The sequence below is a fragment of the Lucilia cuprina genome, chromosome 4 (assembly GCF_022045245.1).
Source record: "Lucilia cuprina isolate Lc7/37 chromosome 4, ASM2204524v1, whole genome shotgun sequence".
Classification (NCBI taxonomy): domain Eukaryota; kingdom Metazoa; phylum Arthropoda; class Insecta; order Diptera; family Calliphoridae; genus Lucilia; species Lucilia cuprina.
This window is the reverse complement of record NC_060952.1, coordinates 96668647-96687978: the sequence shown is the minus strand read 5'-3', so window position 1 is coordinate 96687978 and position 19332 is coordinate 96668647. Positions and strand designations below refer to the sequence as shown.

At 34.5% G+C, this 19332-nt stretch overlaps 3 protein-coding genes across 3 annotated transcripts in view; 1 reads left to right on the top strand and 2 right to left on the bottom strand.

Annotated features, from left to right (window-relative positions):
- LOC111674847 (zinc finger protein 26) overlaps positions 1–2258 on the top strand; it is a 2445-nt gene extending 187 nt beyond the window's left edge. Inside the window, exons 1-4 of the mRNA XM_023435519.2 lie at positions 1–136; positions 200–932; positions 994–1074; positions 1170–2258. The exon at positions 1–136 is cut by the window's left edge and continues 187 nt beyond it. Of these exons, the coding sequence (XP_023291287.2) occupies positions 1–136; positions 200–932; positions 994–1074; positions 1170–2056 (1837 nt within the window). The 3' untranslated portion in view covers positions 2057–2258. The remainder of the gene's footprint in view (positions 137–199; positions 933–993; positions 1075–1169) is intronic.
- A 135-nt stretch (positions 2259–2393) lies between these two features.
- Positions 2394–3278, bottom strand: LOC111674852 (mediator of RNA polymerase II transcription subunit 28). Its single transcript, XM_023435524.2, has one exon. It carries the CDS (start codon positions 3228–3230, stop codon positions 2595–2597), a length of 636 nt encoding a protein of 211 aa, XP_023291292.1. The 5' UTR covers positions 3231–3278; the 3' UTR covers positions 2394–2594.
- A 945-nt stretch (positions 3279–4223) lies between these two features.
- On the bottom strand, positions 4224–18813 carry LOC111674854. Its single transcript, XM_046948006.1, has 10 exons — positions 18543–18813; positions 16928–18136; positions 13425–16695; positions 12206–13308; positions 11400–11756; positions 11016–11330; positions 9317–9332; positions 7015–9045; positions 6056–6943; positions 4224–5937 (listed from the first exon to the last, which is right to left on the bottom strand). The coding sequence occupies exons 2-10, from the start codon at positions 18053–18055 to the stop codon at positions 4799–4801; spliced, it is 10248 nt and encodes a 3415-aa protein (XP_046803962.1). The 5' UTR covers positions 18056–18136; positions 18543–18813; the 3' UTR covers positions 4224–4798.
- Between the last annotated feature and the right edge of the window lie 519 nt (positions 18814–19332).

The window sequence follows — 19332 nt, the reverse complement described above, 5'->3', positions numbered from 1 at the left end:
CATTAAGGCCTGCCGTACTTGCGGCATACACTATGTAACACCAAGCAATCAGCAGCTTAAGCATCTTTTTGAGTCACCCCTGGAACATTCAGAAATCATGTTAATACGTTTAGAATTGGCCCAGTGGAATATTGAGGTAACTTTAGGGGTTATTTTAGTTTCAAAAGATGAAAGTAATTTGTAAGTTTTAATATTTCAGGTGACTGAAAACGATGGTTATCCACAGTTTGTCTGCAATACTTGTATACACAAATTTGAGCAAGTGTTTGAATTGCGAGCTGCTTGCATTAATGCTCAAAATGAATTTCGCAAATTTTACAATGTGCCAAACGGTAGTCTCGCCAATGTTAAAATCAAAACCGAATTGCCGGATGAGGCGAATGAAGAGCAAACTATTTGCGATTTTATATATGTCGATGATTTGAGTGATACGGAATATGATGGTGCAACACCCTTTAACATACCTCATGTACCCATTAAAGAAGAAGTTATAGAGGCAGCTACCATACCGGCAGAAGTAACACAACAATCCACTAATATAGTAGAATCTGCCACGGAAGTTGTGCCACAAACTTTGCCTTCATCCTCTCAAATAACACAGCTAGTGTTACAAAATGAAAGTGTAGCTGAGCCTAGTGTTCCCGCACAGCAACAAGTTGAATGCAAACTATGCCAGCATCTTTCTCCCGGCCAGGAAGATCATAAACAGCACATGCAACGTGCTCATGAAATCAGGGATATGGATTGTCATATTTGTGGCAAGCAATTTAAAAATTCTACCCCGGCACGTCTCAAATTCCACATGAAATGGCATACACTCAATAAACATGTCAAGTGTACATTGTGTGGTTTTGTGTGCAGCTCCAAAGATGCTCTAAGAGAACACAAACGTGCAAATCATGGCAAAATTAATTGTAAAATATGTGGAAAAGGTGGGTCCCCTTAAAAGTTATTTATTATCCTTTATTTTAAACTAAACACTATATTTTACAGGTGTTTTGGCAAGGAAGATGAAATCACACTTACGTCAACATGAGCTACTAACGAAATATTCCTGTGAATATTGTCAGGAAGGTAATTATAAACGTTTTAGGTTAATAGTGCTTATCAAGAGTAATATTCCTCTTTCGAACCTTATTCCTTACTCATGCTTAATTTTCCGTTTTCAGTCTTCTCAACTGAAGATGAAAGAGAAAATCATATTTGGCAAATACATGCAAATGAAGATGACAATCACGTAACCAAATCAACGATGATCATACAAACGTCACATGCACCTAGTGCACAAGAAACAAGTCATATTATATATGGGGAACAACAGGAAGATGAACAAATGTGTCAAGAACCGGAAGACAATATAATCAATTATAAATTTCTTTGTGCCCATTGTAATCAGGGATTTGTGGAACAAATTGATTTGGAAACACATGTCAATGAAGAACATCGTGCTACTACTCACATAACAGGCCCTATAACAGCAACTGCAAGTCACAATGAGGAGTCAACAATAAATAATACTCTTGTAATGTCTGCACCTGAACAAAATGATGATGTTGACCATACAAATATAACAGTTTTTGAAGATTATGACAATGATACTGATATACACGATACTCAAAATACTAACATTTCCTCCGTTACACAAACTGAACACATGGATCATGAAGAAGAAACTCCACAAGAAACAAATACCGATACACCTGAAGAATATCATACAGAAACAGCTTTAAATAACACAACAACAGATGACGAGGAGGAGGAGGAGCAGGAAGAGCAAGACGATGAACATGCTGCAGAAACTTTGGCTAATGTTCCTCCTGCTCATATTGAAAATAGTTTTAATACATTTGCTTGTGCTAAATGTTCCGAAACATTTGCCACCATTGAACAATTGCGTCAACATTATGATCAGCATTTGTCCACCGAACAGCAAGAACAGTCACCGAAAACTACACCCACTAAATCACAATTTAAATGTAATTTATGTGGAAAATCATTTGATTTAAAATTTAGTCTTAATCGTCACGTTAAAAAACACAAAAATGCTCCAGTTTAAAACGACCATCATATTACTAGTATTCCATTATATGTACATATATGTGTAATGTATATTAATCAACGTCTTCATTAGCACAACACATTCTTCAGTCGTAACACTTACATACATATATAATGTATTTTGTTGTAATATTTTTATATTTTAGGATTTTTTCTTTTAAGTTCTTTACGCGTAGTTTAACAAATACATATTTTTCATTTGAATATTTTAAATAATATTCACTTTAATGTATTTCTTAGTAAACATATTTAATATTAATATAAATAAAACATTAAAAATTAAACTTAATTCAGATTATTGTTGCTTTTGTCATGGTTCAAATGCATTCCCATAGTTAAGTGAGAAAAACAAAATTAATATGAAGAGATTACCACATAGATTTCATAAACCTGGTTTTTTAAGTATTAAACAATTTTCTTATTAATTTTTTAATTAAAAATTGTTTATTTTTTGCTTATATTTATATGTATTTCTAAAATTTAAACTAAAATCTTTCTGAATTTCTCAATATGTAATTCCGGTTTAAAAAACGTTACTACTTTGGTAATTTTCCCATCATGCGCAACTGTTGCATTTGCTGAGCCTGTAACATTTTTTGATTTTGTAAATGTTGTTGCTGCTGTCCCGCCGCACCCATTTGCGACATAGGACCCATAGCACCAGGAACATTAGGCATCATACCACCACGACCCGGTGGTCCTCCCATAGCAGCCATTGCACCTACTCCCAAAGGTCCACCAGATCCAGAAGGTCCAATCATGCTACCACCAGGCTCGCCTAAACCTGCTGGTAGACCACCCACCGGTCTATTAAGTATAGCGGGATTTTGTTGTATATCTGAGAGACAGGCTTTCCACTCCTCCAGACGACTGTAATGTTTATTGAGTAAAGTTTCTTTACGTGAAATTTCTGTGCGTAGATCTTGATTTTCATCCTTGATTAGTTGATCGGGTTTTAGAGTCGAAACCAAAAAACGTTTTTGCAAAAAGAATGCTTCCATTTGCCGGGCTACATCTATAAAACGGTTTGTAGTTTTCTGCACTTCCAATTCGACTTCTTCCTTATTAGTGCCAGTATTCGCCTCTAATTTGGTGAGTGAAAGCAAACAATTTTGGAAAGCCTCTTCAAATTCATCCATTAGATTGCCATTAACATTGGAAGATGTGGACATTTTTTTATCACTTCTAAGACTTCTTTGCAAACAAAAAATTCTGACAGCGAAAAAAAAACAAAACAATGCTTAGAGTTGCCAGACTTAAATACCTATTGCATTATTGCTATTGCCAGATAGATGAATAAAGTTGTTTATAAAAAGTCGAAAGTACGATTTTTTTTAAAGAGTAGCACTAAAATTTAATTTTTTCAATTTGTGGTTAAAAATCCAAAGTATTTTTTTTGTTTGTTACAAAAACTTTTTTAAGAAGAATTATAATTTTATTTAATAGAAGAGCTATAGACAAATATGAAGATTGGAGAATGATTTTTATAAAAGATTTATATATTTTTATAAAAAAAATATTCTGTACCAATTTTTTTTTATATAGAAAATTGCATAAGAGAATATTCTTTCGAAAAATTTCAAAATAGATAAAAATTTTACAGAAAATTCAATACGTATTCGAATTTTTAGTTGAAATTTGGTATTTTAGCTAAAATCATTTTCTGTGATAATTCATATTTATTCCTTCCACTGTCTTCATATGAATTAAGAAATCCACTAAGAAATTTCAACACCAATATTATTTATATATATTTTTTTTGTATAATTTTTATTACTAATTAACCTGGTGTTTGTTTTATATGGGAGTTTTTTTATTGTGTGTGATTTTTATTAATTATTTATTTTTTTGTGTTTTTATAATTAATTTATAAGTTTAAAAATATTTTTAAATTATGTGTTTTTTTCTTTAATGATATAGAGGAGTGTGTGTATTTTTGAGGATTATTAGTTTTATTTTATAAGATTTTCATTTCATGTTTTTGTTGTTGTTTTTATTTTGTTTATTAAACTTATTAAATAGGGAACTAAACCAAAGACTTTTTAAATATCGTTTTTTTTTTGTATAAGTTAAAATTTATATTAAAGTAAAGTAATATTCATTAATTGTTATTAATAAAGTGTAGGGGATTGGTTGTATTTTGTTAAATTAAAAATAAAATTAAAAATTATGTATATTTAGCTTCAATAAACAGTAATTAACTTAAATTTGATTTAAAGAGTTTTAATCTCTGCTCTCTTTAAAAAACAAAATAATTGTATATAAAAAATAAATGTTTTTTTGTTAAATAGCGTCTAAATCAACTTATCAAATTGGAAATGAAAGTATAAAAAAATGTGTAAAGGAAAGGGGTTTTAGGAGTAAGAAAAGTAGAGGTTGTTTGTTTTAATTGAATTTTAAACAAATTTTAAAACTGTGTTTTGGGGGAGATCAATCATTAGTTTAAAGAATAATTTACAAAAATATAAACTTTCTAAAACTTCCTTTAAAGCAAAACGGGAAAGGAGGAAAAAAAAAACTAAAAAAAGATAAAATTTAACACAAAAAATGAAACAGAAAGCTAAAATCTTAAAAAAAGAACAAAGGCTAAATTAATAGTAAAAATAATAATAATAATAAAGTCTCCTAATCTACAAAGTATATATGTATTGTATGTATATGTATGTGTGTGTGTATGTGTACGATATAGAAAGTCGAGGAAATTAATTGTTGTGTTACGATAATATTACAACATTATAATTTAATCAATTTCATAAACCTCATTCGGATCGAAACCAGGTGCTGGTCTTGGAGGGGCAGCACCCATAGCTTGAGCCGCTGGATTGGGAACAATTTGTACACCACCCACACCAGGACCAGCACCTACACCACTACCACCCACAACTCCATTGGCTGTCTGACCCTGAAAATAGCCAGCCGCCTGTGGATTTTGATTAACATATAATAACGGATTCATGTACATGCCACTCGGATGGGCCAGAGTAGCATGCAATGACAAAAGATCCTTATACATAGTAGGATCCCCATTGTTCATTTGGCTGTACAATGTATTCAAATATGTTGGTACTACTTGTATAACTTGATTTTGTGTCATTTCAGGATGATCCTTAGCAATTTTCATGTTAAGCAATTGTAGTAGTACATCCGAACGAAAACCGAATATTTTATTGGAAGTAACACTACCCGAGGCATTGCCATATTGGCCGCCATAGGCGCTACGATCATAAGACATAAACTGTGCGGTCTGTACGGTACGTGTCTTCTCAGCTTCGAATTCAGACCAGGCCTCTTTACGTTCCGATTCGCTAAGATTTTCACTTTCTTCATTTTCGAGCAAAGAGTCATGTTCGTGATATTTGAACAGTAATTTTTCATGTTCCGACAATAGTTCGGCAAACAAACGATCCTTGGGCAAAAGTGGTATTTCTCGTGGCATACTAGGTTCCAATTCATATGTGTAGAGTTCCTGTAAATCCGATTGGTTATAATGACGCGATATTTGCTGTTCATCAATAACCCGCTTGGCCGTAGCCTGTTTAGCTACTTGACGTTCGTATAACTTCTGTTCCATGGTGCCCATTGCAATGAGACGATATATGTAGCAAGGTTTCACTTGGCCAAAACGATAAACACGGAAAATACTTTGGGTGTCGTGTGAAGGATTCCAGGAGACATCGAATATAACTACACGATTGGCAGAAACCAAATTGATTCCCAAACCGCCGGCTCGTGTTGAAATTAGAAATAGACGAGCTCTTAAGTTGGTCGGATCATTGAATTTCTTGCACATGGATTCACGTTGCTCCACCGAACATGAGCCGTCTAAGCGAAAGTAATCGGTACCGGAACTCCAAAAGCCAGTGAAATCGCCGACATCACCTGCAAATATAAATTTATAAACATGTATTTCAAATTCTGACCAAAGACCTTAAACAACTTTTGTAAAAAACTTTTCTTTAACCAAAAGCTTTAACTATTCTTATAGTTTGTAACTTACCTTCATATTCATAACCTCTAGTTTTACTATCAATCAACGATAGAAAATGTTCAATTGTGTCCAAACTCTGCAGCGATTGTGAGAAAACCAATAGTTTGTCGCCAATTTGTTCACATTGTTGTAATAGTTTCATTAGTATAACCAATTTGGGGGAATGATTGATATTATTAAGTTCCTTATCGGCCACAAAACGTTTCCACCACTCAGATGGATCATCTTGCTGTACCGGTGCCACTTCCTCTATATCACTGTCATTTTCATCGCCAGCATTATTACGACGATAATTTCTAGTCTTGCGAGACTTAGATGAGGCACCAGCACCACCTCCTCCACCACCACCACTACCAAATGATTTTGACGAATCTACTGATGTGTCTGAGGAAGAACCACCGCCACCAGCCGCTTCTTCTTCGTCATCATCATTGTCATCAATGAAATCGTCCAATGAATCATTATCATTAGCTAATACTTTTTTGCGAATAACTGAATCACTGTTAATGCGCATATTCATGGGATGTGTCCATATGCGTCTTAATTCTTGAAAATCTTGGAAAAGTCGAGCTCCTTTCCCCTCGGATATGGAACTGCCAATATCACGTTGGTGTGTCATATAATGTTCATACAATAGTTGCTGCAGTGTAGACAATGTGGTATAGACGACATATTCATGTTTGGGTGGTAGATACGGTGCCAGCACCGAATAATCTCGTCGTTGTATACAGCCCTGCAACAGTTGATGCAAGATATGAGAACGGTGCTTCATTAAACGTATATCACGTTCTGTGGAGTCTGTATATTGACCATTCATTATGGGGTTAACAAAACGGTTGAGATATTCCTTATAAGTACCCAAGAGATTGGGTTTGATAAATTGTATCATACAATAGTCTAAAAATAAAACAATAAGCAGTTAAGAAAAAAAGAATACTAATATAATGATATTGATCACTTTTACTTACATTCCTTGAGATTATTTTGTAGTGGAGTACCGGTCAATACAATACGTCGCATAGTGCGCATACGTGTTACAGCTTTACTAATCGAAGTCTTTTCATTCTTTAGCAAATGACCCTCATCACAGACCACTAGATCGGGTCCCGGTTCCACCAGCGACTGTTGTAATTGTTCACGTTGTTTCTTGCGCAAACCCTTGGCCTTTTCATTGGTTAATATACGATACATATCGTAACCCATAATACAGACACCGCCTTCCTCGAACCATTCATTTAATTTGAAAATTCTGGTATTTTTATCTTTATACTTGGACATGTCGTAGATTTCAATGTTGCGTTTACGAGTAAAACCCATCCAATATTTAAATTCGCGAGCCCAATTATTGAGAGTACTTAGGGGGGAAATGATGAGTACACGCTCGACATTGGTTTTATTGGAATTCGCCAGTAAAGTGTGAGACAAAGTGACAATTTGACAAGTTTTACCTAGACCCATGCAATGGGCCAAAATACAACCCGAACCAGGTTTTTCTTGGGCATCTTCTATAGTCTCAAAACAAGCATCCCACATAAATTTGACGCCTGTAACCTGATGGGGTTTAAGTTTTTTCATTAGACCCTTGTCCACCTCTAGTAAAGTTTTCTTGGATTCGGGATCAAAATCTAAAACCAGTTCGGTTACCTCCACACTTTCGGGTTTCTCATAGATTTGATTATACAATTTTTGACGTTCCTCGATACGTTTGCGACGTTCTTCCTCTTCCTTGGTAGCGGTTTTGGTGCTTATATTAAGTTCGGAAGTTTTTATAATTTTACGTATGTCTTTACGTTTGCCTTTGTCCTTTTTTCCATCATCATCATCGTCATCATCATCTTCTGACTCATCGCTGGAATTTTTACGAATTCGTCGTCGTTTCTTTTTAGATTTCTTGTTGTCAGGTTCGAAATCCTCATCGGAATTATCCGAATTTTTACCTTTTTGGAATACACGTCTTTTGCGTGTAGGTATTACCTCACTATCGCTACTGTCCCTTTGGCTCTCTGGCTCCTCGGGATTGTCTTCAGGGCCTGAGATGCGATCATCAGAATCGCTTTGTTTTAATTCAAAATCAGAATCATCATTGTCAGATGAAATACGTTTTCGTCGTGCAGCCGAGGTCGAAGGCTTCTCGGTGCCACCATTCATTTTAGCTTTTTTGTTGTGTTTCGATTTAAGATTCTTGAAATCGGCTAATGTGCAACGTTTTAGTTTCACTACACAACGCCTAACGCTAGAAGGAGATGGTGGGCGGGCTAAGGTTTGGCGTTTAACAACAGTTTCTTTTTTAGATGATCTTTTTACAGGCGGTCGTATCTCTTCTTCTGAGGAATCCGACTCACTTTTGCCTTCTTTAACGGAATCTAGTTCCTCTGATTCACTTTCTGAGATTTCTACAAAAGATACTGGTTTACGTGATCGTTCGGGTAAACGTCTAACCGCTTTATCTACCGGAAGTTTGGCGGATCTAGTAGATCTTTCAGTTTTTTCCACTTTCTTTTTTAGCTCAGGAGAATTAGAGCGTTTCTTTTCCTTAGTTATTTCGTTTTCTCTAGGCTTTTCGAGTAATTTCTCTAAAGGTACTATACGTAATTTAAAACCCGTATTATTATTGGAGGCAACGCGGAATTGTGGTTCTTCTGGCTTATTGGTTTTTTCTTCTTTATTTTCTTCTTTATTAGATGCTGACTGGTCCGTTGCTAATGATGAAGTTTTACTCTTTGTAGTATCTTTAGATGTTGAGGTACTGGAGGAATTGTTTGTTGAGCTGGTGGTGGCTTTTGTGTCGTTACTTGTGCTGCTGTCGTTACTGTTTTCATCCTCCAATACCTCTTCCTCAGTTTTATTTGTATTCAATTTGCTACCTTTATTTGCTGCTGTTGTTGTGGTGATATCGTTTTGTATGGAATTTTTATCTTTTAAAGAATTTTCCTTGTTTTCCTCAATAGTTTTCTTAGCATCATTTGTATTATGACAGACCAGATCGTTGGTGGATGTTTCTTTGCCCATTTATATGTTAATTTTTTAACGCCGTCCACACTCTATAAGTTTTTAAAAGGTGAAATTCTGTAAAAAGACAAACAAAATGTTTGTTGGGTTAGCAATTTTCCGTTTCTTTTTATACACTATTTTTCGTAGAGTGCATGCAAATTTTAATGTTAAAACAAACTTAAACATGTCTCAGCGTGTTTGCTTTAACACTAACACACATAAATATGCAAGAAAAGAAATTTTATTTTCGTAAACTAATCTTTATGTGGAACTACTTACTTTTTTCATAGATTTTCTAAGTTTTTCAATTTTTTTTTCTTATTTCACTTTTTCTCTATTTTTCTGCTCGCTGCAGCTTCACTTCAATTCTCAAGTATAATTGTCGTTTCGTTTTTTTTTCCTCAACTTTGCAGAACTTTTTCTCTCAAAGTTCAGTTTTTTAACACGTTAACACTTACATTTCTTTAAAACTTCTGAGTTTTTAACAAAATTCCATTATTTTATTTATTGTTTAATTATTTTTTATATTGTAAATAGTGTGAAAAAGTTTTGCAAATTATGTTTTTTTCTCCTCAGCCAAAAGAAACGCCGCTAAAAAAGTGTACGAAAAAACTGTTTCAGGTATAGAGAGTTAAACTGTGTTGAGTTTTCTTACAGAGTTGCAATCGAATCAGTTGTTTTTTGTGTATACTAAACACAGCGTGTAAAAATAGTGCTGCATGAGTTTTATTGATATTTTTTGCAAAAGTAATCGAATAATTGTGAATTTGAAGAAGAATAGTTATAAGAATTGATTTCAATAAAAATTAAATTAAATTCGCTGCAATATTAAAAAAAAACATATTGCAATAAAGTCCTTGATAAAAGAATATAAAAAATAAAGAAATCGTATCTAATCGCTATTAGATTAAAATTTTGAAAATTTTCATTTATCTTGCAATTTTAACAGGACACGTTTTGTTTTTGGTTTTTTTCGTTCTGTTTTAAATTGTACACGTAAAAATCTAGTATGTTTCAGCATTATTCCTATTAGGGATATGGTAATATTAGTAATTGTGTGCCCAATTTCCCCTTTAAAGTTTAATTCAATTAATCGATCCACAGATCTATTTATTTATTTATTTTATATATATATGTATCTGTCTATCTATCTATCCATCTATCTACCTATCTATCATCTATCCATCTATCTATCATCTATCTATCTACCTATCTATCTATCCATCTATCCATCTATCTATCTATCTATCTATCTATCTAACTATCTATCTATCTATCCATCTATTTATCTATCTATCTATCTATCTATCTATCTATCTATCTATCTATCTATCTATCTATCTATCTATCTATCTATCTGTCTAGTTGTTATTAAAGAGTCTAAAGTTTGTTCGACAAAAAGAAGAATATCAATAAAAACTCCCATTTATTTTTTTATATAAATTTCTAAAAGCTGTTATATTCAAGATGTTTTTTATTTAAGTTTTTATGCTAATTATTAATAATTAAAAAAATAAACTCTTTTATTACTAACTCAAGTAGTGTATGTATGTATGGGGAGTGAAGTGTGTGAGTGTTAAATATTAATTAATATAAATTAAATTTCGTACAAAATGTGTTTTGTATAATTAAGAAATTGGTAAAATACAACAAAGATTATGGGTTTGGGGAGTAGGGGAATAATTGCTGGTTTCTAATATAATAGTTTTTGTTTATAATATTATTTATATTATACTCTATTATATTATATATTACATTATCTATAACTATAAAATGTATAAATGTATCTTTTTATAGATTGATTGAGTTTTATGTACAAAAATTAATTTTAGGTTGGTTAAAATAAAATTTAAATACTACTACGCTTGGCGTAGATTTATAAACTAAAAGAAAAAACGATGATCAAATGGGTATGATTGGTTTACATTATAAAATGAGTTTTTTTTTTTTTTGTTTACTAAAAGTTAAATGTTTAAACATTTGTATCACTAGTAGAGGGTGTGGATGTAGTTTTTAAAATGTTCTGTGTAGGTTGAGCTGTCAACGTTGAGGCCGACGACGATGATGCTAATGATGATGAAGTATTGGTTACAGTTGAAGAATCTTTAAGTTTTGCATTGGGATGTTGAGCCAATGATACCACTTTCATATTTTGCAATGACTTAAGATTAATATTACCACCTTGAAAATTAGGCGATAAAAATATTTGACCACCACCTTGTACGGCTAAAACGACGCGATTCGGTGTGGTTGTATTACCACTACTGGTGGCAGCAGTTTTATTTGTTGAATTCTTGCAATTAGTTAGAAAAATGTTGTTAACATTATTTTGTTTTATTATTTGTTTAAATCATTTTCTTACCTGTTGCTGCGTTTGTACAATTATGTTTTTATTTGTTATGTTTTGTGTTTGTGAGGAGGCTGGCTGTAGTCTTAATGTTTGTCCTGTCGAACCGACAAATATTGTTTTTGGCGTATTGGAGTTTGTGGTCGTTAAACTATTATCCATGTTATTGCTTAGAGTTTTTGCATTCGACACATTTATACGATTTGCTGTTGAGACAATTTGTGGTAATTGTTGTACTCTTAAGATTTGATTACCCATTATAACGGTTTGTAAATGTGGTGTTGTTGTTGTTGTTCCTGTGAGATTTGTTGAAGAATTTTGACTGCTAATGATATTGCCGCCACTTTTCTGCAGCAATTGTTGTATGTTTGTCTGAGGGTGAGGAACAAAAAATATTGTTTTCGTGAAAATAATTCATACAATCTCAGTTGTTTGAAATGAAAATTACTTAAGTAACTGTAAATAACTTAATAAATCTATCTATCTATCTATCTATCTATCTATCTATCTATCTATCTATCTATCTATCTATCTATCTATCTATCTATATATCAATCTATCTATCTATATATCAATCTATCTATCTATCTATCTATCTATCTATCTATCTATCTATCTATCTATCTATCTATCTATCTATCTATCTATCTATCTTTCTATCTATCTATCTATCTATCTATCTATCTATCTATCTATCTATCTATCTATCTATCTATCTATCTATCTATCTATCTATCTATCTATCTATCTATCTATCTATCTATCTATCTATCTATCTATCTATCTATCTATCTATCTACAACCTCTTCATCTTTACTTACACTTCCTTGCTGCAATTTAACCGTTTGCCCACCAATAACAATGCTGCCCTGTTGGGTTTGTACCACATTTTGCTGCTGCTGCTGTGACTGAGCCTTGCTAATAGTATTTAACGCCTTGCCAGTTGTTAAGACCACTTGTTTACCTTGTAAAGTGGCCAAATTGATGTTGGCCGTTTGATTGACAGTATTAATAAGACGTATATTACCAGTTGAAGTTGAGGTGGCGGGTGTTTGTTTTGTAATAATTTTAGTACCAGCTGCTGTTGCAGTTATAACACGTCCGGTACCTGTTGATACAACAGACGGTGTTACTTTCGTAGAGTCTAGATTTACCAAAGTGCTGGTATTGCTAGAACCAGCCTGTGTTGTGATAATTCTTTGGCCCACTGTAAAATTTGAATTACTGCCCAGGGATATAATACTATTCGGTACTGAAACAATAGTATACTGTTGGGGTTGCTGTTGCTTCACTTGTTGCTGTTGAGATTTTTGCATCACATTTGCTGTTAAGTGTTGTTGATTAGTTTTAATAGTTTGTGTATTATTGCCGGTGCCAGTAATACGTAATGTTCCTCCTTGTTTTTGTATTAAATTATCTAAAGATATTATTTGTCCACTAGAACTAGTTATAACGCGGGTACCAGCTCCAGTTGCTCCCGTTATGTCGGACTTTATTTGTTGGCTTGTGGTTTTTAGTATTCTTGTTATATTTTGCTGTTGTACGGTTGCATTATCTTGTGAGACCACCACAACTGAAGTTTTAGGATTATTGTGTTGAGTAACGGTTTGAACTCTACCGGTTAAGTTTGTCTGGTTAGCGGAAGTATTTCCCACCACCTGAACGGTTTTAAATTGGATTTGATTTTGATTTATAGTTTGCTGCTGCTGTTGTTGTTTAAGATTTTGTATTAGAATACGTTGTTGTTGTGGTGTTAAATTTTTGGCATTTATAGTTTGTATTTTATTGCCGCTTATGGTTGTTGTAGCCGATGAAACAGTAGTCGCTTGGGAGGGTGTTACCACAACTGAAGATGAAGCCACTGGTATTTGTTGCAGGACAATACTTTTACCTTGACCCGTTTGACCCACAATAGAAGTGTTGCCTAGTAAATTGAAAGATTTTTTTTTGGAAATATTAAAAAAAAGAAATATTGGTGAAATCTTCTTAATAGATTTTTTCATTTTGATTATAGAAATGTTCCCGAATGTTTCAACTTACCCAAAATAACTCTTTGAGGTTTAGTGCCCGCCGCCACTGCTGTTTGAGTTTTCGTAACGCCCGTCTGTTTAACAATAATATGTTGCTGCTGTTGACCTTGTTTCTGCTGTAGAGCAGCAAATTGTTGCGGTGACATTTTCACAATAGAACCAGCTGGATTTGTAACTGTTCCACTAACAGTAATCAAATTGCCAGTATTAGAGAGTAATTGAAAACCACTAGTGTTAGAATGAGATTTTTGTTGCTGCTGCTGATGTTGTGGAGTAGTTGGACGTTCTGTTGTTGGTGTAGTAACAATTCTTTGTCTATTAACAACTTGGGTGGTGGGAGATTGTGCCGACATAAGTGATTTAACATTTGAAGCAGGAACTAAGCGTATAATATTTTGTTTATTACTCAGGGAAGCTGACGCTGGCAAGCTATTAACAGTTTGAGAAGGAGGATCTGTAACATTAGATGTTGATTGAACATTAAGTGACATATTGTTGGCCATTGATAGGGGTATAATAAGATTCGATTGTTGTTGTTGTTGGGTTAACATTTGATGTTGATTTGTTTGTAGTGTTATGCGGTTTTGTATTAATTGCGTTTTCTGTATAATTTGTTGCGGAGATTTTTTAATTGTGTTGGCAGGAGAGGAGTTTGTAGAGGGTGAGGAGGTTGTGGCTGATGTTGTTACTTGATTTATAATGATGGGTTTATTAAGAGTAACACGTTTGCCGGCTAAATTGGCGGTTAAATTAGTGTTATGTTGTTGTTGCTGGTGAGCAGTGTTAGTTGGCTGTTGGGATGTCTGGTTGTTTGTGTTTTGAGGAGCCGGCATAACCGAGGTGGCATTTGATACATGAACAGTTTGCAGACCTTGCGGTGTGGCAACTATTATGGGGGTGGTATTTTGATTAGGATGATTTTTATTTGGTGGCATTTGAAAACTGTGCTGTTTGAGTAGATTACTGCTGCTGCTACTCGAGCTGTTGTTATTGCTGGTATTTAAAGTTTTATTGTCTGTTCTAATGGTGGTTTTTAATAAGGATTTTTGCTGTTGTGTACTATTTGCTGACGAAGACATTGGTATATTATATTTCAATGGAGGCACCGGTGGACATTTGTTACTGTTTATTAACTGCTGTTGCAAAACCTGTTGCTGTCGTTGCACTACACTATTATTGCTGACAATAATGGGATTTGATGGTACTAAAGCTGGCATGGATATTAAAGAACCAGTAACCTTACTGCTAACATTGCTGGTCTCAGAGCTGTTAAAATTATCATTATCTAAAGTAGAAGACGGTTTGCCGGTGCCGCTGGCTGCTGAAGTATGACTTAATGGTTTTGGTTTTCTTTGAGGCAATTTTTTTGTTTTGCCTATAGTTTGATTTTCTTGATGTATGCGCTCAAATTCTTCTTCCGAACGATTACGATGCAAATAAATCCATATTTTACGTTTAGGATCGTAGCGTACACAGGGATCATGTTCGGTATGCATGCGATCCAAAGCTCCACTAACAATAGTTTGTAATACATTCTCGGAAGCATCACGATTAATGTATTGTGAACATTTAAGTAGTTCGGATATTTCTGCTCGAGTACCCTCACCGTTAGGTAAACGAGCAGTGGCATCTCTTACCAAAGTTAAAATGGTAACAAAGTTAGGACGATCACCCACCATCATACTATGACCACGAGCCTTACTGAGTGCCAATAAGGGTGTGTAGATCCCCTTGACCGGACCCACCACACTTTCATAGCCATACATGCGATAAGTATAGGCTTTATGGGGTTGTTCGAATCTCTCTCGTTCCTGTCTTTGAAATTCGGCAATTTCCTCTAAAGTAGCTGCTCTCACCGCCCAATTGGTGGGACATCTGGGTGGTGGTGGTGGCGGTGTTAAGCTTCCCCCATTATCACTGCCTGCCTCGCCTGAATCATCCATTTCCACAGAGCTTCGAGGGCAAATTTCCAATTTCAATTCTGTTTGTGTTAAACTGTTTGTCTGTTTATCGCTGGGTTGTTTACGTTTCTCCATCCATAAAGTACACAGTTCAGTAAGTCTATTATCTGAGTCTCGTCCAGCTCCTATCCATTGGTAGATGTTTAACTGCACCTTGTGCTCTATATAGGGTACATATTCATCTGGTAGATCGGGAAATTCACCGACTAGAAAATTAATAGCCGATTTTAAAAGATTAGACCAGTTGTCGGCCAAAGAATACCATTCATTTAAAGCGGTAATGGGATTACGCAGCCATACATCAATTTTATGTCGCAAGTCATCATAACGCATGCGATGATTGGGTGTGGAACAGAAAAAATCGCGTATTAAAGAGAAATAACAAGCATGTGTCTCCTGTATCAATTCACTAACAGTAGGAGCTGTTACAGTTGGTCCCAATGTGGCTGTTGTAGTTGCTTTAGTGGTTATAAGAGATGTTCGCGAAATTGGTTCTAATTTGGGCACCGGCTGTGTAACCACAACATTTTCCATTTGCTGTGAAGGTTGATGCTGTGATTTGTTAAATGCTAACAAACTGTTGGCCTTGTCATTGGCAGCGTTGTCACTGGCTGAAGGCATGATTACATCGTTGCCTATAACAAAAGCGGGTATAGTTTCCTCACAAGTTCCACCAAATGTTTCTACTTCTTCCTGTTGTAATTCCACTTCACTATCAAGCATATTAAAGGCATCGTGATCGGCCGTTAATAGAGAAGAATCATCCATGCATAAATTAAGATTATCTGCATGATTTGTTACCGACATTAATTGGGATATATTAAGAGAGTCATTAGTAGTGTTACTATTTAAACCAGCAGCATGGGTGTGAACCAAGGAATGTTGTTGTTGGGTTATAGTATATTGTTGAAGCTGTTGCTGCTGAAGATGGTATTCTTTTGTTGGCGATTTTGTTGCAATTTGATATGTCTCGGATTTTTTAAGCATTGGTTGTATGGGTACTAATGCTGGAGGTTCACTTAGTTTTGGTGGTGGCAGCGGTGGCGGTGGTAGTGATGTCAGAGTTATAGGTTGTGTAATTGCAGTTGTTGTTGTGTTGGTGGTAGTTGTAACATTTGTGGCTAATATTGTTGATGATGTTGTGGTGCTCGAGAACGTAGCTGGTGTCGGTGCTGTTGTTGTTAAGGTTGTTGGCGTTATTTTTGGTTTACGTCCTGGAGTCTTACCAAAGGCAAACATACGTTTGAAATTGCCACCCATTTGAGCACGAGCACAAACATCTCTTAAACGTATATCAGATGTTTCAAATTCGGGAAGGGTCTACAAAAAAAAGCATAATGATAATTGTAAAAATTTTCGGGTTGAGGATTTTGAAAAATGTAAAAAATTAAAAAAAAACTTATTTCAAATTGGATCTTACAAATCCAATTTGAATTAAGTATCTTAAACAGAAATCTTTTTGGTGGTTCTTACTCTTTCACACACAAACAATAAACATTTCCCTATTAAATGCAGATTTTTATACAACCCATGATTCTTTCTTATTACTCACCGGTTCTGTTATTTTCCTGCGCTTATGTTCCCTTAAATAATCTCTAAAGTTGCGATTGGTTAATTTCGACTGTTTAGATTTCTGCTGTAGACGACATGCCTCTTCATCTTCAATATCCTGATGTTTCTTAAATACCGTACTATAAATACAACGATCAGCCAAAGATGTGGAGGTCTTAACAGCCTCATTTTCATTTTCCAAACCACGCTGTTGTAATAGCTGTTCCTTCTTCATTTCATCCGCCAGCACACTATCTTCATCTTCCTCATCGGCACTTAAGACAACATCACCCTTTAAGCCCAACTGCTGTGCTAATTGGGAAATTTCACTATAAAAACGTTTTCGAGCACGCATGGCCGATAGTTTGTTGTCGGCGAATAGATGTGAGGGTTTAGGCTGTTGTTTATTTTGTGTTATAAAGCCTTTGACAGCAGCCGGTTTTATAAACGAATCCGGTGAAGATTTATAGGCCGTATCCAATAGTCTTTGGCGGGAGAGAAACAATTGTTTGGCAGTTTGTGACAAACGTTCACAATGTTGAAATCTTTGTTCTCTACGACGAGATTTCAAAATATTTTGACGTAATTTTATGATATCAGGTCTACAGTTGCCAACTTCTAGTTGTTGTTGTAGACTGGTTAAAGGTGAAGTTCCAAATCGTGTTAGTTCATTATTAAAGAGCATGGAAATCGTGCGAGACTGTTCTACAGCGGCCATTTGTGGTGGCAACAGTTGTTGGAAACGAGGCAGGAATTGTTGTAAATGTTGTTGCACTGGTAAAGGTAATTCCTGCCATGTGGACAAGGAGAAAAACTCTTTGAATATAGCTGCATTTTCACACAAACCGCGCGGTAAGTTTAGAACCTCTGTGGTTATCTTGGCCAATTCCAAAGTATCTTCAGAGTCCTCTGCATCCGATTCATCGGAAGAGGTGGTGGAGATACTGGACTCACCGGAAGAGGAGGATGTCGAACCGGCATAGGTCATATAGCTAACATTTTGTTGGTTTTGATGTTGCTGCTGTTGCAGATATTGCTGTTGCTGCAATAGTTGCAGGTGTATTGCATTGCCTTCACTTTCATCTTGGCCATTCACATCCAAGGTTTCACTGTATTCCGAATCTGACATATGGATTTAATACTTTAAATGGTTTTAATTGATTTAATCCAAAAATATTTCTACTCTACTGGTTTCAATTGCAATATTTCCCTGTAACAGCAAATAGAAATTTTTGATTAGTTTCTTGTACAATTTTTATTTAGTTGCGTTCATTTATTTATTTCTTATTGTACGGCTGAATTTCTCTATACTTAAGTTTTTAGTTGCCCATTTTTATTTTCGTATTTTTTTAATATTGTTTTCAATTATTTACACTCACGCACTCACACACAACACACTTTAATATTTCTTGACTTTTTTCCCAACTTTTATTTTCATTTTCTTGGTTGTATTTTTTTTTTTAGTTGCATCATCGTTTTAAACACACAGTTTAGGATTTTTTTAAAATCTTTTAATTATACATTTATTTTTTTAAGAGGGAACATTTGGTGATTCTTTTTTTTGTTGCGGGCCACTGGCCCTGGAGAGATTAGCGCCTTTAATATTGAAAACCTACCTCACACCACCTTATTTCCCCCTTCGGTTGTATATATTTTGACTTTCAACGCACTTTCTGAGCGGCTCCCAAAGAATATTTGTGTTTTAGTAAATGCTTTCTAGCCTCAATTATTTCTGAAATTGATTTTCTTTTTCTGTCGGGGTATAAATGCGCAATTTACATGATTTTTCGTCGTTTCTTTCGCAATTGTCTTGTGGCTTGTACTGCTCTACTCGTGTTTTTTTCACTCGATTCTAATTTTCTCAACATTTTTTAAAACCAAAATGTCATTTAATACATAAAAAACATTGAACATCAAAAATGGCATATTCGCCTTGTTTTCAGCCAGCATTGCCATATTTTTAAGGCGTTTTTCTGTAAAAAAAACTTGGTAGCACTGGGCTTTATCAGGGTTGTATTCTTGTTTACCGTGTTTAACAGTGCGCTATGGTTCAGATGACCACTTTTTTTAGCCAAAACTAAAAATGTGTAATAGATCTACTATTGCAAAAATTGGCAAAATATTGTCAGTTGGAATAAAATCCCACTATTTCCGGAAAACAGATTCTTAAAGTTTCATAATAAGAAAAGGACGGACTTTTATTAAAAGCTTATATGAAGTTGATGATCGCAAAGATTTAAGAAGTTATATCAAACATCCATATTTTACGTATCCCCACATTATTTTTTAGTTAGCATTTTCGTTTTAACAAATGCATTGTTTAAATAAATCAAACTCATCACCAGCTCTTTTAGCAAATCTTCTTTGCAAGTTTTTAATATATTTTCCTGTTGAAATTGTTTAAAT

Excerpts from the sequence above, each read along its gene's own strand:
- LOC111674852 (XM_023435524.2), bottom strand. The coding sequence starts at position 3,230 with ATGTCCACATCTTCCAATGTTAATGGCAATCTAATGGATGAATTTGAA.
- LOC111674854 (XM_046948006.1), bottom strand. The coding sequence starts at position 18,055 with ATGTCAGATTCGGAATACAGTGAAACCTTGGATGTGAATGGCCAAGAT. Across the intron at positions 13,309-13,424 it reads ACCTCAAAGAGTTATTTTGG|GCAACACTTCTATTGTGGGT; the intron begins GTAAGTTGAAAC and ends TCAATTTACTAG. Across the intron at positions 5,938-6,055 it reads TAGAGGTTATGAATATGAAG|GTGATGTCGGCGATTTCACT; the intron begins GTAAGTTACAAA and ends TTATATTTGCAG.